Source organism: Sarcophilus harrisii, chromosome 1 (assembly GCF_902635505.1).
Source record: "Sarcophilus harrisii chromosome 1, mSarHar1.11, whole genome shotgun sequence".
Lineage (NCBI taxonomy): Eukaryota > Metazoa > Chordata > Mammalia > Dasyuromorphia > Dasyuridae > Sarcophilus > Sarcophilus harrisii.
This window is the reverse complement of record NC_045426.1, coordinates 291050554-291076823: the sequence shown is the minus strand read 5'-3', so window position 1 is coordinate 291076823 and position 26270 is coordinate 291050554. Positions and strand designations below refer to the sequence as shown.

The 26270-nt window shown below is 35.4% G+C and overlaps 1 protein-coding gene across 1 annotated transcript in view; it reads left to right on the top strand.

The window, feature by feature from the left end:
- Window positions 1-26270, top strand: part of CEMIP2 (cell migration inducing hyaluronidase 2) — a 112097-nt gene that overhangs the window by 29990 nt on the left and 55837 nt on the right. The window contains exons 2-6 of the mRNA XM_003761640.4: window positions 3878-4220; window positions 15873-16013; window positions 16721-17282; window positions 22504-22673; window positions 25858-26046. Of these exons, the coding sequence (XP_003761688.1) occupies window positions 3890-4220; window positions 15873-16013; window positions 16721-17282; window positions 22504-22673; window positions 25858-26046 (1393 nt within the window). The 5' untranslated portion in view covers window positions 3878-3889. The remainder of the gene's footprint in view (window positions 1-3877; window positions 4221-15872; window positions 16014-16720; window positions 17283-22503; window positions 22674-25857; window positions 26047-26270) is intronic.

The window sequence follows — 26270 nt, the reverse complement described above, 5'->3', positions numbered from 1 at the left end:
CAAGTCACATGTCTTTTCTGGAGTTTTGTCTGTAGTCATCTAGGCAGGGCCAACTCTACACCTCTTATCAGCTGGAATTAGATCCAAAAGAGGAGACTTTCTTCCTTTTGCCCAAAATGAATTTGTGTCCCAATTGTTTGAAGGAAGAATGATGTAAAGTAGCTCCTAGAGAGGATGTAGCAATCACCCTAAGGCCACCTGGTCTTGGGATTGCTGTAGTTCCACAAATCATGCTGGTTGTCAGATAACAATCTGTGGGTCAGTAATAACAAAGTTTCTGAGACAATCTTGATGATGTTGTGTATGAATGAGATCCCTTCTGCTCTGAGAAGCAGGTTCAGAAGTGAAAGAATTCGCTAATCTGAAAGTCTGTGGCAAAAATAGGAGGTGTTATTTTTCACCAAGAGGCTTTCCCTTAAAGGGCATGTTTTTTAATGAAGAAATTTGCGAGGAATGAGCTGGCAAAAACCTATTTTATGAGCAAATCTGGGGGCAATTTGAACTGATTATCAGACCAGGATTTGCCAATTGAATGAAAATAGTTTCCTGAATGAGGATGCTACTCCCAAAAGATCAATGGGAGTTGATTTGCCCATGAATGATACTACTTATCTCAATCTGGGAGGATGTGCCTTCTTTTTAGACTCTTTGGAGCCTGGGAGATCCTGATCTCTTTTCTTTTGCAGATCAAAGGGGACATGGTTTCAGTAATTACACAACTTTTACAGATTTCACTCATGGTCAGTCTGAGATAATCCTTAGAATTCAGTAATGGGGTGTAGCTCCTCCTCTAAGACCACTCCTCAATTCTGCCTCTAAACCATAAAACATAAAACAACATCAGTGATATTGATGGAATTCGAGCCTTGGCTTGGAAACAAGAAAGGCAGAGCAAGGTCAGTTCTTGTGACAAGAATTCACTAAACCGAGTTATCTGTGGCAAAGAATAGGAAAATTTATTTCTGAATATCACTAAGAAAGAGACTCACTTAGTTTTATGGGCAGATCCTAGAGCTTGGAACTATTGAAACAATGAAGAATTTTTGGAATTGAATAGGTATCTGTTTACATCTATAGAGAACTTAATCAGTAGTGAGTGTTATGAATGGAGGATAACAAAATGAGACTGATTATTCTGTTTGCCTTGGGTAGGGTACAGAGGTAAAGTTCAAGGTAGCTTTCTCCTTGAGAGAGAAAGTTTCTTCAGCCTTCCCATTTTAGTGTGAAGCACTTTATCTTTTTATCTTTTTCCTATAAATATCATTTTACTCCTGGTTCTTTGCTAAATTCTTTTGGAATTTAAACTGCTTTTTGTTGGTGTTACAATTATAATAAACTTTGCCCCATGACATGGAGATGGATCTGAGCCAGCAAATTCTTTTGAGACACCTAACACAGGACATTGGTTTGGAACTCCAATTTTTGGGGGTCTCCTTTGAATCCCAACAAACACATTGACTATGTCTGAAAATGTATCTCATTCTGCATCTCTGGTTTGTCATCTTTCTAACAAAAGGAGTATTTTATCATCAGCCTCCTAAAATCACAACTAGTTCCTCTGTCAGAATTCTATGTTCTTTCTAAGTTATTTTCCTTTATATTATTTCAGTTATCCTTTAAACTGTTCTTCTGGTTCTGCTTATTTCACTCTTCATCAATTAATATAAGTCTTCCTCTCTGACTTCTGAGTGAGGAATGAAATATCTGTATTTTAATAGACAGAATATAGTTGGGTAATTAATATATTTAAATATCAATAGATGGGAGCTTCTCCCTCCAGAAACTTTAGGCTCACATCTCAACCCTTGAATTTATTATCTAAGATCTAAAACCTTAATAGGTTCAGACAAATTTGTTTAAATATGATAATGCCTTTTCTGTCATTGGTATTTTATCACAAGGAAGATGTGGCCTCCACATGTGGCTTTGTTATTTAGGAGTATTGATTTGTTTACCACATGCTTTTGTGCAACATTTTCCACTGTAAAAATAACTTAAAGCAACAAATCACCTTTAAGTGTTTAAAATACTAAGTATTTAGGTCTGCATCCATATAGTTGTTGGAAAACATTTGGAAGAGTTGAAGAAGACTTGTGGGCAGTAACCATCATGCAAAGACAGTGAAGCATATAGTTTTAGTTTGTGCAGTTCCCAAGTGAATTTTTCCGATTAAGATGCTATTTGGTAATGTTGCAAGACAAAAATTCATTGGTAGCTTGGTGACTCCATTTCTTTTTTCATTCACTGCCTTTTACTTTATTGTTTGTACATCTGGAGACATATTATCTCCAACAAAAGAATACTCCAGTCTGTTCAGTAATAACGTTTCTCATCCTGAAATAATGAAGTATCTGATTATTGTTGCCTTTGAAACAAAAGTTCTGTACTTCTTTTCAGAGATCTCCCTCCCTGATGAGCCTGGCATTCAAGAATCTTTAGTTTAGTCCTTCCTTTATTTGTAAAGGAGGATAGAGAGTCTTTTGTTGCTCTAATTTCCTTTGTTCCAACTGGATAAATGAATTGTGTTGTTTACTCTTCCAGTTTTTGGCATATGCAACTATGTATGCAAAAACACCTTAAATTTTAGAGCTTCTCTTCTTGTCATTAAGATTATCCTTTATCTAAATAATTTTGATCAGATTTTATGCTCCAGTTTAGACCCATTAAAATAAGTGACCAGCTAAGTGTTCTTGGGACAATGTGCTGACTCATACTATTCTCATAGGTAGGTAAAAATTTTGGAATTATATTCCCCTTAGATAACTTTTTGTTTTAAGCTGAATCTTGGGAATAATATTTAGGCCTATTTAATTGGCTTGCTAAAGAGCAAGATGGGGAACAGCAGCCCTGGGACCATTGTTTTGGCAAGCACTTGTGGACAAGAATGATTAGGTGTCAGATAGGAGGTGAGTCAGGTGTCTTCCCTGCTGTGCCATAACCCTAAAGGTTTAAAAGAGAGAAATAGATAGCCAAGGAAGTAGATGAATAGCTTGCAAATAATGGGTGAAGTCTTGAGAGTTTCTCATCACTTGCAACAAGGTTATAATGCATTTCACTTTTTTTTTTTTTTTTTTGCTAATACATTAAGAATAAAATTTCATCTAAAAATATTCTTACCTGTCCACTGAAAATGGAAAAGAATTTTGTTTATTTTAATTTTTACAGATGAACAAATAATATAAAATTAATTAGGTTTGAGTACTGAAGAATAAAGGAAGATGAATACATCACTGACATAGCCATTTATTACATTCTTGTTAAATAATTTACTTGTAATTATTTTAGGTTACTATCATCATAATTTTTTAATGCCCCTCCCTACCCTAACCTCATGCCATAACCTAGGTTTTAGGGAATTATAATGCATTGTGAAAAATACTGCCTGTAAAGAAAAATTTACAAGAGTGAGAGATAATAACGTTCTAAAAAACATTTAACTCTTGAGGCAGTTAGGTGGTGCAGTGTAGAACACCAGGTCTGAAGTCAGGAGGACCTGAGTTCAAATTTGTCCTCAGACCCTTAACACTTCCTAGCTGTAAGACCCCTGGGCAAGTCACTTAACCCCATTTGCCTCTGAAAAATAACAAACACACACACACAAAAACTTAATTAACTGTACATTAGCCAGGACTATTGAAATGTAGGATACCAAAGTACATGGTTACCTTACCTTTTTGTGGGACCTTTTACAAGTACAAATTGCATATATTGTTTTTTAAATTCTAAGACATATGAGCATTAAACTTTTTAAAAGAGTGTATTCATTACTAATAAATATAGTCAGTATTATACCAGTGATCTAAGCTAAGCTTTATTTTTTCATAGTTAATAATTTCAAATATTTTCTAGATTATATATTTTCTTTTTTCTTCTGCAGTGACATTGTATCATGCATGCCAGTGATTCCAGGGGAAACTCCCCTGCTTTCCTACAGCCTCAGAATGGGAATAGCCATCGATCTTCAGGTTATGTTCCAGGAAGGGTTGTTCCATTGCGCCCTCCACCCCCACCAAAGAGCCAAGCTTCAGCCAAATTTACCTCTGTCAGACAAGAAGCCCAGGCAACCTTTGCATTCTCTGCTGAGGAGCAGCACTCACAGAGAGAAGACCGAAAGCAGAGGAGACACAAAAATACATTCATTTGTTTTGCCATTTCCAGCTTTACATTTTTTGCTGCACTTGCAGTCATTTTAGGAATATCCTCAAAATATGCTCCAGATGGTAAGATTGTCTCTGTCCGTCTGCCTGTCTATCTTTCCCTCCTTCCCTCACTGCCTTCATAAAAAATGAAGAAATGAAGATATATGAATGTATTGTATTGCTTATAGTCATTTGATTGTTGATTCATTTGGATTTAGGTTGGATGCATAAATTATGGATGAAAAACTGACTTCAGTCTTGGTTTTTGACTGAATATTTGCTTGGACTAGATCTAACTATTTCATCCAAGACAACTGTTTCCATATAGATTGCCATAGAAATTATTGAACATCTGTTCTATTTTATGTTTATTTGTTGCCCTTCCAGTGTCATCTATAAATAAATGCTCTTAGAGTGATATGGTTTAGTATCATGTTATGTCTTCTGCAAGTATTTTGTGTTTTCTGCCTCTCACTTTGTGAGTTGATAGCCTCATAATTTTCCATCCTCTTTCTCTGTAATGTTAGCTAAATGTACTTGTAGTCCAAACCAGTGTTGTGCTTTGCTGCGATGGCAGTTTGATGAGCAGATTACTAGCTTCTTTCAAATTCCTTAATGTGGTAACTATATATTATATTGATTAAGCTTTTCTAAGACATGATGATGTCTTTATTTTTATGTTTTCTATTTTTTAAAGATAAGAGCTTATTTAAGTAAGTTAGATTGGAACTGCTGTAACTGCACACAGTTGTCTTGTCATCTGTTGTGGGGTTGACTGTGACTTTTGCATAATATAAATAGACTACACATTGTTGGGTCTGTAATGGTTACTATATTGTTAAGTAGACTTTTCCTATCTGGTAAAGATAGAGCCTATTTTATTTTATTTTTTTTTTTTGGAGGAAATACATATTTGATGTATGACATGTTCAGTGCTTTCCCATTCTTTTTTTGAGAAGAGTATTCATTACATTATAGCAATGTGGCTTCTTAGTAATATAGAAGTTTGGTATTGTAATGTCAGAGAAACTGAGCAAGACAGAAATTAGAGAACAATTTAATGATTTATTATATAGAGAGATATACTGGGACCAAATGGATCCATGGTTGGTCCCAGGGCTGAATGTCCAGCACTGAGAATCGGGACAGTAAGATTGTTATAGGATAACAAGAACAATGACATAATGGGGGAGGTACCTAGATGGGGATAACCTAATGGGGAGAGGCACCTAGAATGACACAATGGAGAGAGGTACTGGAGAGGTTGCTGATATTCTAATGTCTAAAATGGATAGACCTTTATCCTGTCAAACATTAAGAAGGAATGATTATAGCCTAAAGATATAAAACCTAGATATATATAGATATCTAAGATATATAACCTAAAGATATAAAAGATAAAGTCTCATCAAACATTAAGAGGGAAAGGTTATATAACCTGAGACAGAGTAAATAGGACAATGGGGAAACTAAGTCAGGACATTAAAAAGGAACTGTGGCACAACAGTATGTTTTTTGTTTATTATTTGTCACCCTTATTTTCCAGTATTTTTTGCTGTTGTTATCCTTTTCCATATCCATGGTAACATTGAAGTTGTTGAGCATCAAAGTAGATTTTAATTTATTTGGAGGAGCTTGCTGAGTTTAGAAAATATCTCTCCTCTTTCTCTTCTATTCTGCAATAAACATTAGAATTTGATCTTAATAGTTTGTCCATTCTTCTTCTGATGATGATGATGATGCAAGGAGAGGTGACCAAGTATCCCAGGAAATAGTTTCTTGTTATTTTTAGGCACACGGTAAAACCAAGCGATGTTAATTCCTTTATTCTCTTTTCTGAGAACTTGTGAACCATCATGCCATTTAAGTTCCATTTCTTTGTCCTTTTCTTTCATTTATAGTAAGATGAATGTAGATGTGGTTTAATTCCTCAAGTATAGCAACTCAATATTGTTGGGTGAAAATCTCACAATGAATAACAATAGTTGAGTTAATGTCTATGGATTTTTTTTTTTAATTGTGGGCCTCTTGGAAGCACATTCTCCCTTGTCCCCCTTCCTGTCATCTTGCCATAGTCAGTAAAAACTGGAGGTAGGGTTTCACAAGACTAAGGACTATATTGTATTTTTCCTGTCTCATAGCTCACCATGTCTAAAGGAAAAAAGCACAAAGAGAAATTGTTTCATGAAGTTAAAATAGATCAGGGATTCCATATAGATGCCAAGATTCTAGAAATGCTCTTTTTAGCAAATGACTATAATATTTGCAGTCTACAGGGTAGTTAAAAATCTAGAATATACCAACATTTGTATTATTCACCTGAAAGGCAGTATGTGTAGTGGAGAGAGACAGAGGTTTAGAGACAGGATAACGTGTTTAGATTCAACTTCTGCCAACTGCTGTCTCTGAGACATCTTTAAGACCACAAGTTGCAGAAGAGTATCTTCATTGACTGAGGGAGATTCCTCACTGCATGTGCCAATGAATCACAGATAAAGTCCAAAAAAAAATCTCATACCTATTGCCACCAATGGTATACAATGGGTTGATATACAGGTTGTACTTGTCTGTTTGATTTTTTTTTCCCAGTAAATTCTCTGAGTCATACCTGTTTCCTCTTTAAGAACATTTTGCTAGAGAGCAACTAATTAAGTTTTTATTTTGACTAGAATCATAAGGCTCCCACATACCACACATAAGTTATTTCTTTCCTTTTCCTAAATGATTATAAAGCTTATTGCCATTTATATATTTGTGTCTATTATAAGATAATGAGAGAACCAGTCATTCTTTCAACAAGTATTAAGTATCCGCCACATGATACTTAGCATGGAGCACAGTGTCTTGCCACATAGTAAGCACTTAATACATTTTTTTTTCATTCACATACCACATGCTATGCTAATTCTACTGTTTGAAGGCAAGTGTTTTATGGAATGAGGAGAAGAAAGGACAATGACATCTCAGCACTTAGTTTAAAGTTTCAGAGATTTTTTTTTTTGTTTCTTAGATGGGAAGAAAGTCTGGGGAATTAAAAAAAATCATAAAGATAATGATAAAGCAGGAAATGTTTCAGTGATCATGAAATTTATGTGAGGAGAGTTAACATGAAAGTTTGGTGAAATATAAATATAACAGGATATTATACATTGAAAGAAAAGAAATAAGTGTCAGGCAGGCTTGGTGCTTAGAAACACAAAAGAATGTTGAATTCATGTGCATAATGCAAGTTGGAATGAGGAGTCAGATTTTTGTCTATATTAGAGAAAAACTTTGTATTGCATCTATTTGCTAAATATGGTATTACTATTGTCAGTGGATGTGCATATACAAAAGGTCAAGGATCACATGCTCCTATTTTTCTATTTGAATTTGAGGCTTTGCTGCTTCCCCTTATCTCACAATAAGTACAGAACTATGTATAGAGATTACAAAAAACAAAACCCAAACAAACCCCAAACAATTGGTGTTTTAGAAGAAATATCCTTTTTTTAGCCATATTTCCTAACCTGATTTCTCTTTACCCCTTCTCAAGTAAATCATCTCTTTTCCATTTTCCTTTTCAGTTAGACTGAGATTTCTTGCCTAGTCCTTTTATTTCTTATAATTCTTATTGTTTGTCTCTATTCCCAGTGTTATTGTCCCAGCCCGTTATTTAAACAATTTCGAACAGGATTTCCACTCTCTTGGCTCTTTCCTGTCCAAATTGACTTCTATAGTACGCAAGTCTTAATTTTCCTGTAATACTGTTATCACAATGTTATTTCCTTGCTCAGCAACACACGATTCCTACTTGTCAGTTGGTTCGTCTTCTTCCTGTTTTCCATGATACTCCATTATCCTTTCTATCTTTAAGTTATCTGACCTGATTTCACTCACATAAATGTTGGAAGGAACCATATAAACCATGTAATTTAACTTGCTTGTTTTTATAAACAAGCATCCTCCACTCTAATCAGACTAGTTATTTTTACATTCCAGACTCATTCCCATCTTTGTACTGATGCTTATAACTATTTCCCAGGCCTACAACATTCTTTTTTGTTTTTGCAGCCTAGTCCAGTCCATTTTTTTCTAGAAAACTTTTGCAGTTGTTCATATCCATACAGTTTTGATGTGAACTATCTTCCCTTGTCAGGAAGAAGCCCATCTGGCTATTATCAGGTATAACCAATTTCTAGACTACCCTGTTGGTATTTTATGACTGTGAGAATGGAACTCTTTTGTGTATCCCTCAAACGCTATACATCTTTAAACAGCCTTTGAGATATTGATTAATATATCTTTAAACAGGTCTGGGATCTGGATCCTTAATTCATTCAATCTGGGTCCCTAATTCCCCCAACTTTGAACTCCCCCACACTTCTCTCTTACGCTATATTTTTCCTATAAAGAATCTGCATATGGTGAAGTGTTGGAATCCTAGTGTCAACTCAACTTGAAACAAGGTGAACACTCAAGGGTGATGTCAGAATCCTGGTGTTAACTCAGTAGAATTGATACAGTGCTTATTGGTTCACACCTTAGAGTGAATCCTTACAAGGTGATAAGTTGCTAATCCTGATAGAAACAATGCTTGTGTTCACACCTTTAGAGAGCTCATAAGTATCTAAGTACTCAATGGAGTTCACATGTTTGGGAGATTTCAGAGAGCATGCTGGGAGATATCCCACAATCCCACTCTCAGAGAAGTAGCATAAATACAGTTCCAGTGAGCGACTCAAGGGAGTTTTGGGGGAACATCGACTGGAGTTGGAGAAGTCACTCTGGAAGAAAGCCTACAAGTCCTATCTTTGAGGCAAGAGAGATTCATTCGTATCTTCTAACTTGGTGCTGGCTGGAGGCTGAAGAAAGCAGAGGCAGAAGCCAAGGACAAAGCTGCAAGATCTCTTGGAGCCAGGCAGAGAGATAGGCCTCAACTAACCGGGCTAATTTGGAAAGAGAAATAAACGTTTGCACTTTTATCAGCTGGCTACGATTTTGGAGTAATTATTTATTTCAACTGAGACTAAAGCTGCCTCCAGAAAACCTTCACAGTGAAGAACTTTGCTAAGTTCTTTTCAGGACTAAGCCAACTATGGGGTACTATCTCTGATGCCTTTCTCCTTTCTTTAACCTGGTTAGTCTGGTTCATCTAACTATATATACTCTCCCAACTCTATTACATATTTGCCATCCTTCATGCCTATTTTCCTACTTATTTTTGTCTTTAACTTCTCCTAAATAAACCTTCCTTTTGGCAAAGACAATGACCACTGTGATTTGTCATTTTGACAAATTTGACAATTCACAAAATTATTTTGAACTAGATATTGCTACTCTGACCTCATCAGTTTTTATTCCTTCCCTAGATTCCTGGGACATAGTCAATACCAAACAATTCAGAATTGAAAATGATTTCTAGTTACTTCATTTAGAAGGTTCTTTGCCTCAGAGAGTTTGCAGACCCTGTGATGGCAGAGGTCATGCGTCATACTTTTCCATAACTTTTGAAATAATATAATGTTAGGTGATTGAAAGATGCCTGTGATAAAACTCTGAATATTGTTTTGGACTAAGAGAAACTAAATAATTGATCCCCGAGGCAAGCAGGCAGAAGGTTCTGATAGAAATCTGTTGGAATCTTTACAAAGTGTTAAGACATTTCTTTACAAAGTGTTAAAGACATTGGAGTTGATTTGATCTTAGAAGAAGATATTTTGGGCCAGAACTTGAACTAGTTACTAAGTACAACTGATGGAAACAATGTTTGTGTTCACACCTTTAGAGAGCTCTAAGAACTCAAAGGAGTTCACAGTTTGGGAGATTCAGTGTCTAGAAAGAGATATCTGAATTCACACCTTCCTTAGGACCAGAGAGCACTCTGGGAGATAACCCAGAATCCCTCTCCCTCCAGAAGGTGGAGTTAATCTTCGGGAGATCACATAAATATAGGGAGCTTTTGAAGCTTGAAGTTACTTCTTCTGGTAGAACTGACTGGAGTTACAGAGAGATTCATTGCATCTTCCAACTTGGTGCTGGCTGGAGGCTGAAGAAAGCAGAGGCAGAAGCCAAGGACAAAGCTGCAAGATCTCTTGGAGCCAGGCAGAGAGATAGGTCTCAACTAACCGGGCTAATTTGGAAGGAGAAATCAACATTTGCATTTTTACCAGCTGGCTGCGATAGTGGAGTAATTATTTATTTCAACTGAGACTAAGGCTGCCTCCAGGAAAACCTTCACAGAAATCAGTTTAGCTCCATGGTCCCACCCTTTGGGGAGGTGGTCCACTCTGAAATCTGAGTTATGTCAACTCCTGAGAACTCACCCTCTATAGAAGTCTCAAACAGTCTCATATTGTCATGCTCTGTTAGGAATCTCACTCATGTCCCAGGAGATTAAAATTTCCCTATAAAACTTACTTGTGGGCCATCTACTAGTTGCTATCTTCCTTTGGGTCAGCCCACCATGATACTCAGCCTCGTGATCTCTTTCTCCTTACCCATTCCCCCTGTCATGCCATGTAGGATCTCCCCTAATTCCTACTTCTTATAGCTAACTAAATCTTTCAGGGTGATAAGGCCCTTTCAGGATTTAGCCTGACAATATTTAATCATCCTTCCTGACACTGTTTTACTCCTGGGAGATCCGTTATATATTTCCAGGAAGACAATAATGATTCTTCAGCATTCCGGAAGAGAAGAAACTAAATTGAACTCTGTCACTGATGACTACTTTCCTTCTTCTTTCAAAGAGCCACATTTAAAATAGAAAAAGTTCCATTGAGGAACTTGTATTTCTCATATGCTCCCATTCTATTTCATATACCCATTCTTGGTGTCTATTATATCCCTTCATTTCATGTGTAATGTGTTCCCCAAATAAATCTACCCTTTGCCAAAGAGAATGGCCATCGCAAACTCTTCACATGACTGAACCCCAATTTTTGGTGCCTGCCATCATCTAGTGGGGTGCCTGCCCCACATCATAGCTCACGTCATCTGGACTTGAATAAAAAAATACAATGTGCCCAAAGTCTTAGTGTTGTTTTAAGATTTATTACACTAAGATATTTAAGATACCCTTCTTCTTAAGTTAAAATATAAACTCCTTGATGTCAGGATCTGTCTTTCTTTTTGCTTATATTCTTAGGACTTAGCCTGACGCCTGATCCACATAAATGTTTCTTGACTTGGTATGAATTAACCTGGAAAATAGAGGATGTTGAGGTAGAATGAGAAGACTTAGAAGCTGCTTGGATAATGGGGTGAGGAGCGGGTAATGAAGAGGAAGGCATTAGGACTGATTGAAGTTATGAACCTAGATACTTGGGAAGATAGTGGTGATGGTGTCTCTTAATAGAAGAAAGGCATTCCTTGAGTTTATTTATCTCTAAAATGAGAAACTTCACCTTTTCTTATTTTCTTTCTGTAGTTTTATTGCTGAAACTACTTGTGTCCAATAGCCTTTTTCTTTGAGAGTATAACCATCTTTCTTTTAAGAACCAATTTTGTGTTTTAGTGAAGCCACAGACTATTTTGTGGTGTGTTACATTCTAATTCACAAAGTGTATATGGAAAGAGACTGTTAAAGTCATCTTTCTCTGGAAACTCTTCTTGCAAGTCAGTATAGTTCTTGCTATTTTGTTTAGACTAGTTTTAAATGACTCAAGTAATGGGCCTTTTTACCATTTCCTAAGGGAAGTGATTCCACAGTCTAATAGATTTCATTGTTATGAAATGTTTCCTGAAATCCAGCCTAGAAACTTTGCTATTCTCAGGCTTTTCCCTTTGCTTTAATTTTTTTTTTTTTTCCCCTGGTTGAACATTCTAAGCCAATCTATTTTCTGCTTAGTTTATATGTAATTAAATTATTTTCTCAGTGGTAATTCTAACTATTCTTGAACATTGCTTGGTCAGTTAACAAATTCTGAAAATATTTAATCATACTTCCTGAGGCAATCTGTTTTACTCCTGGGAGACCCATTATATACAGTATTTCCAGGAAGACAATAATGATTCTTCAGCATTCAGGAAGAGAAGAAACTAAATTGAACTCAGACATTGATGATTACTTCCCCTATTCTCCTAAAGGAGCCACATTTAAAACAGAAATAATTTTATGACTGTATTGACAGAAGACAGATGTTGAAAGACATTTGTGTTGCTTGGAAGATCTTGGAAGGTATTTGCCAGTTGGCTTAATTTTGTACTTTTTGAGTTTCAACTCTGGAAATAGCAGAATATGGAGTAAAGATTGATATATTTGGAGAGAGACCTTCTGGATTCACATCCCAATTTTGCCAGTTGTCACCCTTGTGACCTCTCAACTTCTTCCAGCTTTAGTTTTATTCATCTATAGGTCAGAATAGATAATGTTTAAGATTCTTTCCAGCACTAAATGATTCTATATGCTATATTCTAGAATATTTTGTTTCTAGCCGGAAAGTTAGTGTTCTTTCTGGGATTATATGTGACTGAACTCTGCTTTCCTACCTGTAAAAATGAGCAACAACACATAATTATTGTGAGGGAAAGTATTTTATAAACATGAACTAATAATAATAACTGACTTTTTAAAAAATGATTTGCACACTTTTAGATATCTCACCTCTGATAGACAGAAAGTATATTCTCATATCTTTTTTTTTTGGGGGGGGAAGCTTGCTCCTGTATATTTGCAATATTCACTTTGAATTTCTATTTCCATTTCATGATCATATTCTGGCTCTATTTATTTCATCTAGTATCAGGTCATAAAAAGCTTCTCCTGCTTCTTTGTTTCTTACAGTAGAGTAATATTCAGTTTTATTAATGTGTTGCCAACTTGCTTAGTCACATCCCGATAGACTTTGTGTCTAGAGTGCTTTTCAGATAATGTTGCATTTCTAGTCTGCCTTTCCCTATTGTAAATAGAATCTTTTGGCTGATGTTAAGAGAGCACTGTTTTCAGTTTGTTCTAGATGTTTTTGTTGATAGATATTTCTTATATATTTTTACTTTAAAAAATTATTTAGTATTTTATTTTCCTCCAGTTACATGTAAAAAGAATTTTTTAACGTTTGTTTTTAAAATTTCGAGTTCCAAATTCCCTCCCTCTTCCCCTCTCCTTTGAGAAGGCAAGCAATTCAATATAGTTTATAAATGTGTAGCAATGCAAAACATTTCCATGTCATGTTGTGAATATTGCTTATATTTAAAAGAACACATATGGAAGATTTTAAAGCAATTTATAATGTAACATTATCTTGCAATGTTTACACACAATATTCTTGGACAATGGAGTGCTCTAATCTAGTAATACATCTAACAATAGATATAATCTAGTAATAAGTGTAGTATTAGCTCTAACAATAATAATAATAGTAATGATGATCTCTAAGAGAGTGATTCTTATGGCTCAACTACTATGCTAACTACTTTACAGTTATTATCTCTTTGATCCTCACAACAGCTTTGGAAGGTAAGTGGTATTTTTATTCCTATTTTACAGATGAGGAAACTGAGGCAAACAAAAGTTAAGTGACTTGCCTTTAGTCACAGCTAGTAAGTTTGTGAAGTCAGAATATTATATAAAATAATACCTTAAAAAATGTCCAAGAGAAACAGAGATCCTATATCATTTTATGTTTGTTGAAATTTGTTTTCCAATCTACTCCTTTCTTCTTGAATTTAATTATAAAAATTCCCAAGAAGTATCAAAGATCCTGGAAGATGTTACTTGATTTGAGCTTAGGATATGGTACAGGCAGAAAACTGATAGAGATCTAAGGTTAGGTTTGCATATAGCCCATCAGGTGTTTCTATGATTTTGAAATGATAGCTGTCATCAAGGCAACTCCATGTCATATCCAAAGGCATTTGCTGGGAAAATCATTTGTTTCGAGGGCCCTGTATGTTTGTCCAGAATTTAAGAGCATAATTATTCAAGCTTTTCTTAATCTTCCTAAGAAGTCCACAGTTACACTGAAAGTATACCTGGATCTTAATGCCAATATGACAGGTTCAGGCACTACTTTCCAAAAAATAGATTTCATTATTAAGTCTGGGCTTGTAAGCAGGAAGAGTTCTCCTTAGTCTGACAAGATATCTCTCTTGTGATAATGTTTTGTAGTGACTTACTTGTCTGCTACCTGAGACTTCACCATTCAAATGATTCTTCAGGAAAACTCATATATCTTATCAGCAATTCTCTGTCTGGCAGTACTGAGAGTACTGACCTTGAGGTCTGAAGATCTGTGTTCCGGTCCTGTTTCCCCCCTGCCACCCAACACACACATTGGCTCTTCATTGTCCCAGAGAGTTCTTTAGCCTCTCTATGTAGGATTTGCCATCTGTATCAGTGGGGGACGTTTTCATACCCTAGAGTTCTCCACACTGAGATAATTGGAGGTCTTCACCAAAGCAAAACAAAACTAACTCGTATTGCATTTGTACTTCCTTCATGACCAAAATCTATAATTTTTAAAAGTTATAATAGTATATACATTATAAAGAGCAGTGGAGTAGGAATAAGTATGTCAGGATTCTAGTTCTAGCTGTGTTACCTTTTGAAATTCTTAAGCTCTCTGAGCCCCAGTTTCTTCACCTAGAAAATAGAGATAATAGTTCTCACCATGCATACCTTACAGGATTATTTTAAATATCAAATAATAGGGCAGCTAGGTGGAGCAGTGGCTAGAGTACCAACCCTGAAGTCAGGGAGGACCTGAGTTCAAATCTGGCTTCAGTCAGAGACTTCCTAGCTGTGTGACCCTGGGCAAGTCACTTAACCCCAATAGCCTCAGGGGGGGAAAAGATCAAATGAGAAGATATATATGGAAAATAATAAAATTCTATATAAACTTGAAATATTATTAATCATGTGTCTATTGTTTACACATGATCATACATGAAGTTGTGATGAGGCTTCAATCTTTTATCAGTGCAAATTGATGGTACCATTTTATCAAATCGCTGAAAGTCTTGCAGAGATTTATGTGTTTTATTCATTTTAAAAATATTTTTATCCTAATGTTAAAATAATGGAAAGTAACTGTTTTTACTTTGATTTTGAAGCTGATCTTGACACTAATAGCTATTAAACTTTTTATATCTTGGGGAAATAAAGGGTGCCATGCAGTAGAAAGACCAAGTTTTAGGGTGCACAGATGCCAGCTCTGCCATTACTATCTGGGTGATCCTGGACAAATCACTTAACTTCACAGTCTTCTCATCTATAAAACAAAGAATTGGACTAAAGGACCTTAAGGGTGTTCTGCTACTGGCTAATTAATGACCAGTAGACCTTGCCATTTGCATCTTCCTATGTGGAAAGAACTTTCTCTTTTTTGTGTTTGTATTCCTAGCACTTAGCACAGTTCTTGTTTTTTTTAGTAAGCACTAAGTATTATCTTCCCCTTCTGTTTCTCTTCATTTCCCCTTCCCTATTTCTTTCCTTTTTCCTTTTCCCCTTCTCTCCCCTTAACTTCCTGTCCTCTTCCCCTTTCTTTTCCCTCTACTTTCTTTCTTTGTCTCCTTTGTTTTGTTCTACCTGCCTCCTCCTTTTCCTTCTTTCTTTAGCTTTCCTAAATCTACTATCCTTTAAGTGAGATGGATCCTTTTATCTCTATTGTAGATCTTTGAATTATTCTGATATTTCATTGCAATTATCATAGATATGGATTAAATGGAATTGTGTGTTGTTAAAATTTTGATTCAGTATATGCTGTTATCTTGCTGTTTCTAATTACATTCTAATGTGGAATGTTATTGCAGAAAACTGCCCAGATCAAAACCCTCGTCTCAGGAACTGGGATCTAAAACATGATCCTGAAAAGCAAGTCATTATCAAGAAAGGAGATTGGCTCCGTTTAAACTCAGATGTTACAGTGAACTCTATAGTCATCCAGAATGGAGGTATACAACTAACTGTACCATAAAGATTTGTTTTTATGGATTTCTCAATCTTGATTAATATACTGGGGCATGTCTTAGACTCACATAAATTTTTAAAAGTAAAATTTTATTGATTTCTTTCATTTTTGTATTAGAATAATTTCTAGAGACAAGAGTCTCTCCTACCTCAACAAGCCTTTCTTTGAAAGGGAAAAAAAAAAGAAACACATATGCAACTCCAACAGCATTGTTAAGGAAAACTAAGCTACAGAATATTCTCATTTATTATTATTAAATAAAACATTTTATATTTCTTAACCCCCATCTCTCTAAGAAATGGTGAAAATTTACTTAATGTACATTGGAATCAATATCTAGGAATATATTAGTTGCTCTGGCCTATAGGTAGATCATTATTAGAGATGATAATGATACTGATAGATTGAGGCAAGACCCAACTCTAAGAAGAATGATGACACTGCATAAAGTTATTAAATTACATTTAAATGAACTTCAAATTTATAGGCTTTTTTGAAATTCAAGAACAAATAGTCTTCAAAGTAAAGAGAGGTAAGATACATGGTAGAGTCTTTGTCGCTGTTGTTTTTTTTTCTCTTACTTTGAGAATTCTCTTACTTTGGAATTCATAGAAGCTGTTAGAAGCTGTTTTAGTTTCCAGTTCACAAAAGATGTTTTTTCTTCTCTCTTCCCACCTTTTCCCTTCCCAGGATTACTTGTCTTTGGTGATGATAAAGATGGATCCAGAAATATTACTCTGAGAACTCATTATATCCTGATCAAGGATGGTGGAGCGCTTCATATTGGAGCAGAGAAATGCCGCTATAAATCCAAAGCAACTATTACCTTATTTGGCAAATCAAATGAAGGTGGCAGTATGCCAACATTTGGCAAAAAATTTATTGGTGTGGAAGCAGGTGGGACGCTGGAATTACATGGGACTTGGAAAACATCATGGACACTCTTAGCAAAGACTCTACCTTCCTCAGGGCTGACCTCTGGTTCTTATGTTTTTGAAAAGTCCTTTAATCGAGGTCTCAATGTGAGAGTCATTGACCAAGATACTGCTGAAGTTTTGGAGATTGGTAGGTTTGATACCCATGAGTACCAAAATGAAAGCAGGCGACTTCAGGAGTTTTTAAAAGCCCAGGATCCTGGCCGAATTGTTGCTATTGCTGTTGGAGATTCAGCTGTCAAAAGCCTCCTAGATGAAACTATACTGACTATCCAGAATCTTCTGGGAAGTAAACTGATCAAAGGATTGAGTTACAGGTAAAAGCAACTTGGTTTGTTCTCTCTCTCTACCCTCTCCCTCTCCTTCTTCCTCTTCTCTCTCCCCTACTCCTTCTCCTTCTCCCTTTCCCTCTCCCTTTCCTTCTTTCTCCCCCGCCATCTTTCTGTCTCTGTCTCTGTTTCTCTCCCTTACTCCTTGTTCCCCCTCCCCTCCTAATTTCAGTACCATATTACATAGAAGTCTTCTCATGAAAGGGCAAGAGGGGGAGAAAGGAGGATAAGATTTGGAGCTTCATAAAATGGCAACATGGTGGTAGAGTGGATAGATCTCTGGATCTGAAGTCAAAAAAACTTATCTTTTTGAGTTCAGATCTGACCTCAGACACTTACTAGTTATGTGACCCTAGGAAAGTCATTTAATCTTGTTTGCCTCAGTTTCTTCATCTGTAAAATGAGCTGAAGAAAGAAATGGCAAATAACTCTTTCTCTTTGCCAAGAAAACCCCAAATGCCATCACTATGACCCTAATGGACACAATTGAAAATGAATGAATAAGTACAACAAAAGAGCGTTAGATTTGAAGTTAGGTTCAAAGTCTACCTTTTACCAGCCGTGTGACCCTGGCAATCATTTAACTTCTCTTAACCATATGGTAGAGAAACAATCCCTATATTTTTAGTTGTTATGATGTAAAAGTTATGTCATATCTGACCACTATTTTATTTTAAGTTCCTTGAGTCTTTTCGGATTGTTTTTGTTTATGCTTGGCACCTGGTACTGCTCAATAGATACCTGTGATTGATAGATTATTTAAAAATTTAGGAACAGCTAGGAGGTATAGTGGATAGAATAGTAGCCCTGAAATCAGGAGGATCCCAGTTCACATTTGGTCTCAGACTCTTACTGTATGACCTTGAGCAAGTTACTTAATCCTTATTCCCTGCCCTCTTCCTCCTCCCTCCTTCCCCCTCCCCCCATCTATAATTTACTTATGGTTTCTAAAATGGTACCATCTGTTAAATCTTGTGATTAGACAAGCTTGATTGAAATTCTGTTTTAGGCTCAAACTCTACCTCTGATGCTTTCTGCTATGATATGATGTGGACAAGCCATTTAATCTCTTTGAGCCTCCCTTTCTTCAGTTGTAAAGTGAGGGGGTTGGCCTCTGAGATCCCTTCCAGTCTCTAGGTTCCTTGCTGTCTCCTACCACGTTTATACTGCTTCTCCCCTGCCCCCTACTCCCCACCATAATCACACTGGGATTGATTACCTAATTGTGATTCCATGCCAGTATTTCATTTCTTTTACAATATTTCCTATATATATAAATACACACCTCCTTTGAAGATAATATCCTAGTCCAGTAACATTTTCCTCAAATATAAGAGGGGAAGTGGAAAGAAGGGGGAAATGACTCCAGTGGAATAGCACATTTCCTATAATGGCTGGAGGCAATTTTGGTAAATAAATAAAATATTTGTGATGCCTCCTTCATAAACAGGAGGAATTGTATGCAGTTTTCAAAAGGATTTTTCTCTTGTAACAAAGGATAAAAATAGAAATGTAAGACATCAAGCATCAGAATTAATCTGTGGTGAGGATGCCTGGAATTTTGTGTGTGCTTAGTTGTTTTGACTTAACTTTTATCAGTGGAAAGGGAATATCTCTCCAGTTATGTATTGTCTTACCTTTTTTGGAGAAGTGTTTAGAGGAGGAGACAGGAAGAAGGAAGTTGAAAGTTTTTCTTTTCATTCTTGAAACCAGTATTCTGGTAGATTGATAGCCTTTCCCCTTTAAACTATCTTCCATGTTTACTGAGATAGCTGACATTTTTGTTCCATATCAGAATCACTGAAATATATAGCACAGTCCTGAGACAAGTTAAAAACAGCTCCTCATTAAATATTTTTTAACACACATTGCTTTCTGAATCATGTTGGTAGAAAAAAATCAGAGCAAAAAGGAAAAACCATATGAGAGATTAAAAAAAAAAAAAAAAGAAGTGAACATAGCTTGTATTAATTTACATTTAGTCTCCTTAGATCTTTTTCTGGATGCAAATGGCATTTTCTGTCCAAAGTCTATTGGGATTGCTTTGAATCACTGAACCACTGAGAAGTACTAAGTCTTTAATAATTGATCATCGCACGATATTGTATATTACTGGTTCTACTTGTTTCGCTCAACATAAATTCGTTTAATCTTTCCAGGCCTTTCTAAAATCAGCTTGTTCATCATTTTTTTATAGAACAATAATATTCTATTACCTTCATATACCACAACTTGTTCAGCCATTCCCCAATTATTGCACATCTACTCATTTTACAATTCTTTGCTACCACAAAAAGAGCTGCTACAAACATTTTTGCACATGTGGGTCCTTTTCCTTCTATTATGATTTCCTTGAGATACAGTTCCAGTAATATCATTGCTGAGTAAGAGTGTATGCACAATTTTATAGTCCTTTGGGCATAGTTCCAGATTGCTCTTCAGAATGGTTGGATCATTTTACAACTCCACCAACAATGCATTATGTTCCAGTTTTCCCATATCTTCGCCAACATTTATTATTCTCTCTTTTCCTGTCATCTTAGCTAATCTGAGAGATGTGAGGTGGTACCTCAGAGTTTTTTAAATTTGCATTTCTCTTATCAACAATGATTTATAGCATTTTTTCACATTATTATAGATGACATATTTTCATGTAAAAATTGTTCATATCCTTTGACCATTTATCATTTGGGGAATGACATGTATTTTTACAGATTTGACACAGTTCTTTACATATTTTAAAAATGAGATCTTTATCAGAAATATTGTCTCTACAGTTTTTTTCCCAGCTTTGTATTTCCCTTTTAATATTGTTTCTGTTGTTTTTGTTTGTGCAAAAACTTTTAAATTTAATGTAATCAAAGTTCTCCATTTTATCTTTCATAATGTTCTTTAGTTCTTCGTTGGTCATACATTCCTTCTTTCTCCAAGGATCTGATAGGTAAATTATCCCTTGTTCTCCTAATTTATTTATGGTATCATCCTTTATGCCCAAATCATGTATCCATTTGGTATGGGGTGTGAGATGTAACTCTATGCCAAGTTTCTGACATAGTATTTTTCAGTTTTCTCAGAAGTTTTGTCAAATAGTGAATTCTTATTCCAGAACCAGCTCTTCATTAAATAAACCATCAATGTGGGCTATTTAAAAATTCTTTTGCTAAGTAACCTAGGAATGAATTGGTCAATAATCAAGAATTTGTTAAATCCCTGCCAGTTTTCAGGTGAGGGGCAGCCTGGCATAATGGCTGGAATGTTGACTTCTAAATCAGAAAGAACTAAGTTCATGTCCCTCTTAACACATGGTGGTTGTATGACTCTGAGCTAGTCATCAAACCTTTCATTTCTATATGCAATTCTTTAAAATGATAAGCTGAAGATCAGAGGGAATCTGTAATTCCATCTCCAGGGAATTTCCTCATATCATAGTTCTCTAAATTAGTGAATTATTGGTCTAATCCCTATTCCTAGAAATATTCCTGGGAATACAACAAAACTGAAAAGCCCCTGTTCTCAATGATCTTACATTTTTCTCAAGAGAAGTAACATATGCAAACTGAGGTGCAGAATAAATATAAGATATAAAAAAATGGGACTTTTGTTGAGATGTTTAAAAGTAATATGAAAATCACTATTGCAAGGAATTACAGTGAAAGATTAATTTATTCTTTTTGAAAGAGAACATCATTTATTGCCAGGTAGGTGTGTGTGTGTGTGTGTGTGTGTGTGTGTGTATGTATGTGTGTGTGTGTGTAATATTAGGTATATTTTGAAAAGGGGAGAAAATGATTAACTAAAAAACCAGTCAGGATTGTTTTACCTGTTGCTGAGCTAGGCAAACAGTTCTGCAAAGGGGCATACTTTTCCTTTTTTCATCTTTGTTTCTTTAGTTATGGTCTGGAATATCGCAAAGGCATTTGGACAAATAGACATGAGGGTGGATGTATGTATGTATAAACATATATGTGCATATTTGTGATCTCTATATATTTTTATATCATGTAGATTTCCCCAGAGAATCATCCCTTATAACAAAGAATTCTTTTTGGAAAAAAAAAGAAGAATTTTTAAAAAGCAAAACTAACATACAGAAAAAAAAAATCTGATAATATATTTAGTGTTCCACATCTTTGCACACCATCCTCTAAAAAGAAGCTTAGGAGTTTTTTTTCTCATTTCCTCTTCCTTGGAGACAAGCTTATTCTTTATAATTTCACAACATTCAACTGTTTTGTGAGAATAATTCATACCATTAGCCTTGTAGTCATTATGTAATATTATTTTCCTTGTTAGGCTCACTTCTCTTTGTATCAGTTCATATGAGTCTTTCTATATTTCTTTATGTTTATCATACATTTTTAAAAGCATGATAATATGCAATTACATTCATAAGTTTCCTGAGCCATTTCCCAGTTCAATTCGGTTAACATTTTAAATATTTGTCATTTTCTAGGCACTGTGCTGTGCAATGGGAATTAAAAAAAAAAAAAAAGACAAAAAACAGTTCCTGCCCTCAAGAAATTTAAAATCTAATGGGGGAAACAACAAGGAAACAAATATTTACAAAGCAAGCTACATACAAGATAAATAGGAATTAAAAACAGAAAACCATTGGAATTAAGGGAGATTAGGGAAGACATTTTGTAAAAGGTAGACATCTAGTTTATTTTCCATTTCTTTGTTATGTGCATTAACATCTGCTTATTCCAACTGCAAGTCATCAGTATCGAAATAATTTATATTTATCCACCAGAAGAAATCCTCAAACTCCCAGAAATTCCATTCCCTTGAGAGAAAAAATGAATGAAAATCTATTTGCCCCTTTCATCTGCCCTACTATTATAGGCATCTCTACTTTACCTATTAACTGGTCCTGTGATTTCCTTGGTAGATGCATCTCCGATGAAGAAGCGTTCCACCAATGCAAATAAACTATTTTGCAATTTATAGTCTTAGGATATTGCCTGGGGACACTGAAAAGTAAAAAGATTTCTTTAGGATCACATAGCCAATATTTGTCAGAAGTGAGACTTTAATCCAAGTCTGAACTCAGTCCCTGATTCTACCTTGCCTTGGATTGGTTGTGAGTATATTATAATAAAAAAGGTAGTGATAGTTTATTATACTAATATTAATAATGGGGAAAAGTGCAACTTAATTTTTGTTTCTGATCTACAACATTCTATTTTAACATGTTTTTTCTTTACAGGCAAGCTTGGGCTTTGGTTGCTGTCATTGGTGGTGGAAGTGCCTCTTGCAGTGAATCGGTGAGAAATTATGAAAATCACAGCAGTGGAGGGAAGGCTCTTGCCCAAAGAGAATTTTTCACAGTCGATGGTCAGAAATTTGCTGTAACAGCTTATAGTGAATGGAATGAAGGTAGGAAAATAAAAACCCACATTCTTATGAGATAGTGGGTTACTCTTGTGGCAGATAGTTCTTTTCTTTGTTTTCCCCCCTTCAGCCTTCCACTCTCCTCTGTCTGGCCATTTTATTTTTCAAACCCTAGTTTACCACTGACAGAAAAAGAGGGTTTTTAGGGCAGTACATTTATGCCAGAGAAGAAGCCTATTGTTTGAATGGCATTAGGCAAGCTATCATCACTTGGCATACCCCCCCAAAACAAAACACAAATACATTGAGTACAGTAGAATCTGAGTCCTTATATAAGGAATGGAACCAATCTGACCTTTTAGTATGGGGCTATGTCTTTCATCCACATTGTAGTAGATAGCTAACTCTAGACCCATTGATAGTATTTAATTCATAATATCTTCATATATTCATAATATATTAATAATATCATAATATAAGTTCATAATATCTTCTAGGCCTGCAACTATGAAAAACACTTCTATACACCCAGACTAGATGGAATTATATAATACACAAATAATAAGAATGAACACAATCTTATATTGGGCTTCTCTTATGTAAACTTATCTGCAAATATCGCACTTAACTGTGTACTGTTTATACATGCTTATTTGTGTGGTAATATAGTAAACTCTAATCACGTTCTTACCAGCCTAGTGACTGATTTACTTCCACTAAAGTCTTATTAGGACTTTAGTGATGATGATGGGAGAGTTAAGGGAGTCACCTGCTAGTGGCTGCTGGGGATCTAATTCTGACCAGTAGAACAAGATCCCTTCATGTGAGAGGATGATAATGACAAGGAGATTGAGTGGCAATTGCATTTTCTGACCTCTCTCTTCTTCCCTCTTGCCTCCAGTTTATTTCATTCCTAATTCATAAGCAACATCTGTGTCAGTAAAGGCTGATTTGCATTTCCTTCAAGTGTGTGATTCATAGCTGTGGGGGCTTTCGGAGAACTGACCTACTCCTTCACAATTAGGCATGGTCCTTAACAATGGGTCTTTTCTGATTACACCAGTGGAATACAAGTTCTGTCAGGTCCTAATTGGAAAAGGCTTCTATACTGTACTTGATGGTTAGTTGAATCTGTCCCTGAACAACTAAATAAATCGTGGAGAGGTTTATCACTAGAAATTTAGGGAATGAATTCTTTTTAGCTAAAATAATTCATGAAACTATCTGCTAATTTATGATACTTCTTGCATCTCTTCCATCTCCACTCTTTTCATTATTACCTACTATATTAGCGCACTAATAAACCATTATGAGTTTCCTGATATGTACTTTTGCCTCTGTTTTTTTTTTTTTTTTTTTTTTTTTCCCTTCCAATTCATCCTTTGGCTTCCAGGCTAATTTTCTTTATATAAAGATCTTGACCTATGACTAGTCTACTCAAAAGTCTTTACTTAGTCCTTTTTGCCTTTCAAGTTATTGTTAGAGTCTCTTATCTGGTATTCAAGGCTTTCTGCAAACTGTTTCATCCCAACTTTTCCAAATTTATTTCTATTAGTCCTTGAAATATGCATCCCCCCCTTTCTTTATTATACAAATTGTTCTTCTGGTTTTACTCACTTTACTCTGTATAAGTTCAAACAAGTTTACCCAGGTTTCTCTGAAATGATGTCGTTTATTATTTATTATAGCACAAAAATATTCCCTTAATATTCACTTATTCCTGAAATGCATTTTATTTTTCAGTCAAAATAACTGTCTCATGTCCCAAGTCATTTATTTGACCACCTATAACTTCAGCCTGGAATTTTCCTCTTCCCCATCTTGCCTTATTGAATATAAAATCATACCTTAAAGGTTAACTCACATGATCCTTTCTGTGGCTAATAATCTTGCTATGTCAAGTCCAAGGAGATTTTAAATCCTGGTTTTACTGGAAGTCTTCCTTTCATCAAAATATTATCTCTTATAGGGTGTTGTTTTGTTTTCCACATTATCCATAATTATTTTCTGGAAGAGGTGGAAATTCTATTCAGGAAGTAGGGAGATTGAACTCTATTTCCTGCCTTTCTTCCTTTGCTATGTTGCCAATAGGAGATAATTTTGGGCTGGATTTTCTTTTAGAGGGTTGAGAAACTGACAATGTTTAACTCTCAATCAATTTTCCCTGTTGCCTGCCCCTTCCTAATCCCTTCCACTCCTCAGTTTACACTGGGCAACTTTTTACCTTTCTCTTCCAAATCTAGGTATTTAAAAATGTAAATGACCATTCCAGTTCAGGCACAGTATAATTGAAAAAATGCTGGGCTTGAATCCTAGCTGTGCTACTTAATAATTGTAAATAGCACCTTATAATTGAGAAATCTCTTCCTTGTTAGAACTCTGTTTTCTCATCCATATAATGGGGTAGTTCAATTAGATAATTTCTAAGCATGCTTTGAATGCTAAATCCTAAAAGTGTCAAAATCATTTTAAAGAATATTCATGTTTCTCAGCTCTGAGTTAGCCACTCATAGGGAACATTTTTCCTACTCATAATCTGAATACTAAATATTGGTGATTATTGTTAATATGAGATTTCTTTTCAGCCTTCTCAATTACTATGTTGGGTTTGACTTTGAGACAAAATAAAAGTCTGTCCTTTAGTCTCAGATATATTTTGTATGGCTAACAGGAAATATTTTGAATTTCATCTTGTTTCTTCTGTTCAGTAAGGTAGACAGGTAAAGAGGCATATTTACATATACTACATTTAATCAAGATGTTTCTTTTGGACCTGAGAAAGTCTGTATCCTTCATGCCATGTAAAATTATTTCCATAGTTCCAATCCAGAATCTTATTTGTTTGCATACCCTTTATGACATTGCACCCTCTTCCTAGAACATCAGCTTATTGTCATTTACCAGAAGAGGGATGAGCATGCAGTGACAATATTCATGAATCACAATTTATTAAGTTGACATGGTATTTCTCACTCCAATTCTTGACAATTTCAACTAGAAGAACTTAGTCATATTATTATATCACTTGGTCTGTTTTCTGGTTTGAAGTTTAAATTCCTATAGGAATTTTATCATTCATTCAGGAAAACCTAGTTTAAAGAGGACAAGGAATTACAGGCACCTCAAGGACATGGGGGTATTGCAAAAACCAATTGAGGTAATATGTTTAAAATCTTTAGAAAGTAAAATTCCTTGTAATATATTTTTTAAATTTGCTTTGTTGCTTTAGGGGTATCCCTTTCAGGTTTCCAGGTAGAGGCCATAGATGGAGTAAAATTACATCTGGTGGATGATGTCAGCAACTGGAAACCTGGAGACCAGATTGTGGTTGCAAGCACAGACTATTCTATGTACCAAACAGAGGAATTTACTCTTCTTCCTTGTCCTGAATGCAACAATTATGAGATCAAAGTCAAAGGTACAAAACTGATGCCCAATTTGCTTAATTTGAAACAAGATTTTTAGCCCAATTCTTTATTTTTTGTAATTTTTCTCCTTATTTATGAGTAGCTTCATCTAAGTGACAAAATCTTTGCCACAGAAATCATTAAGTTCTGACTTAGTAATAGAATGGAAACAGCCTTGGGCCTTGAGGTAGAGGAGGGCCTAGGTTCAAATTCCAACTTTGTTACTATGGGTATG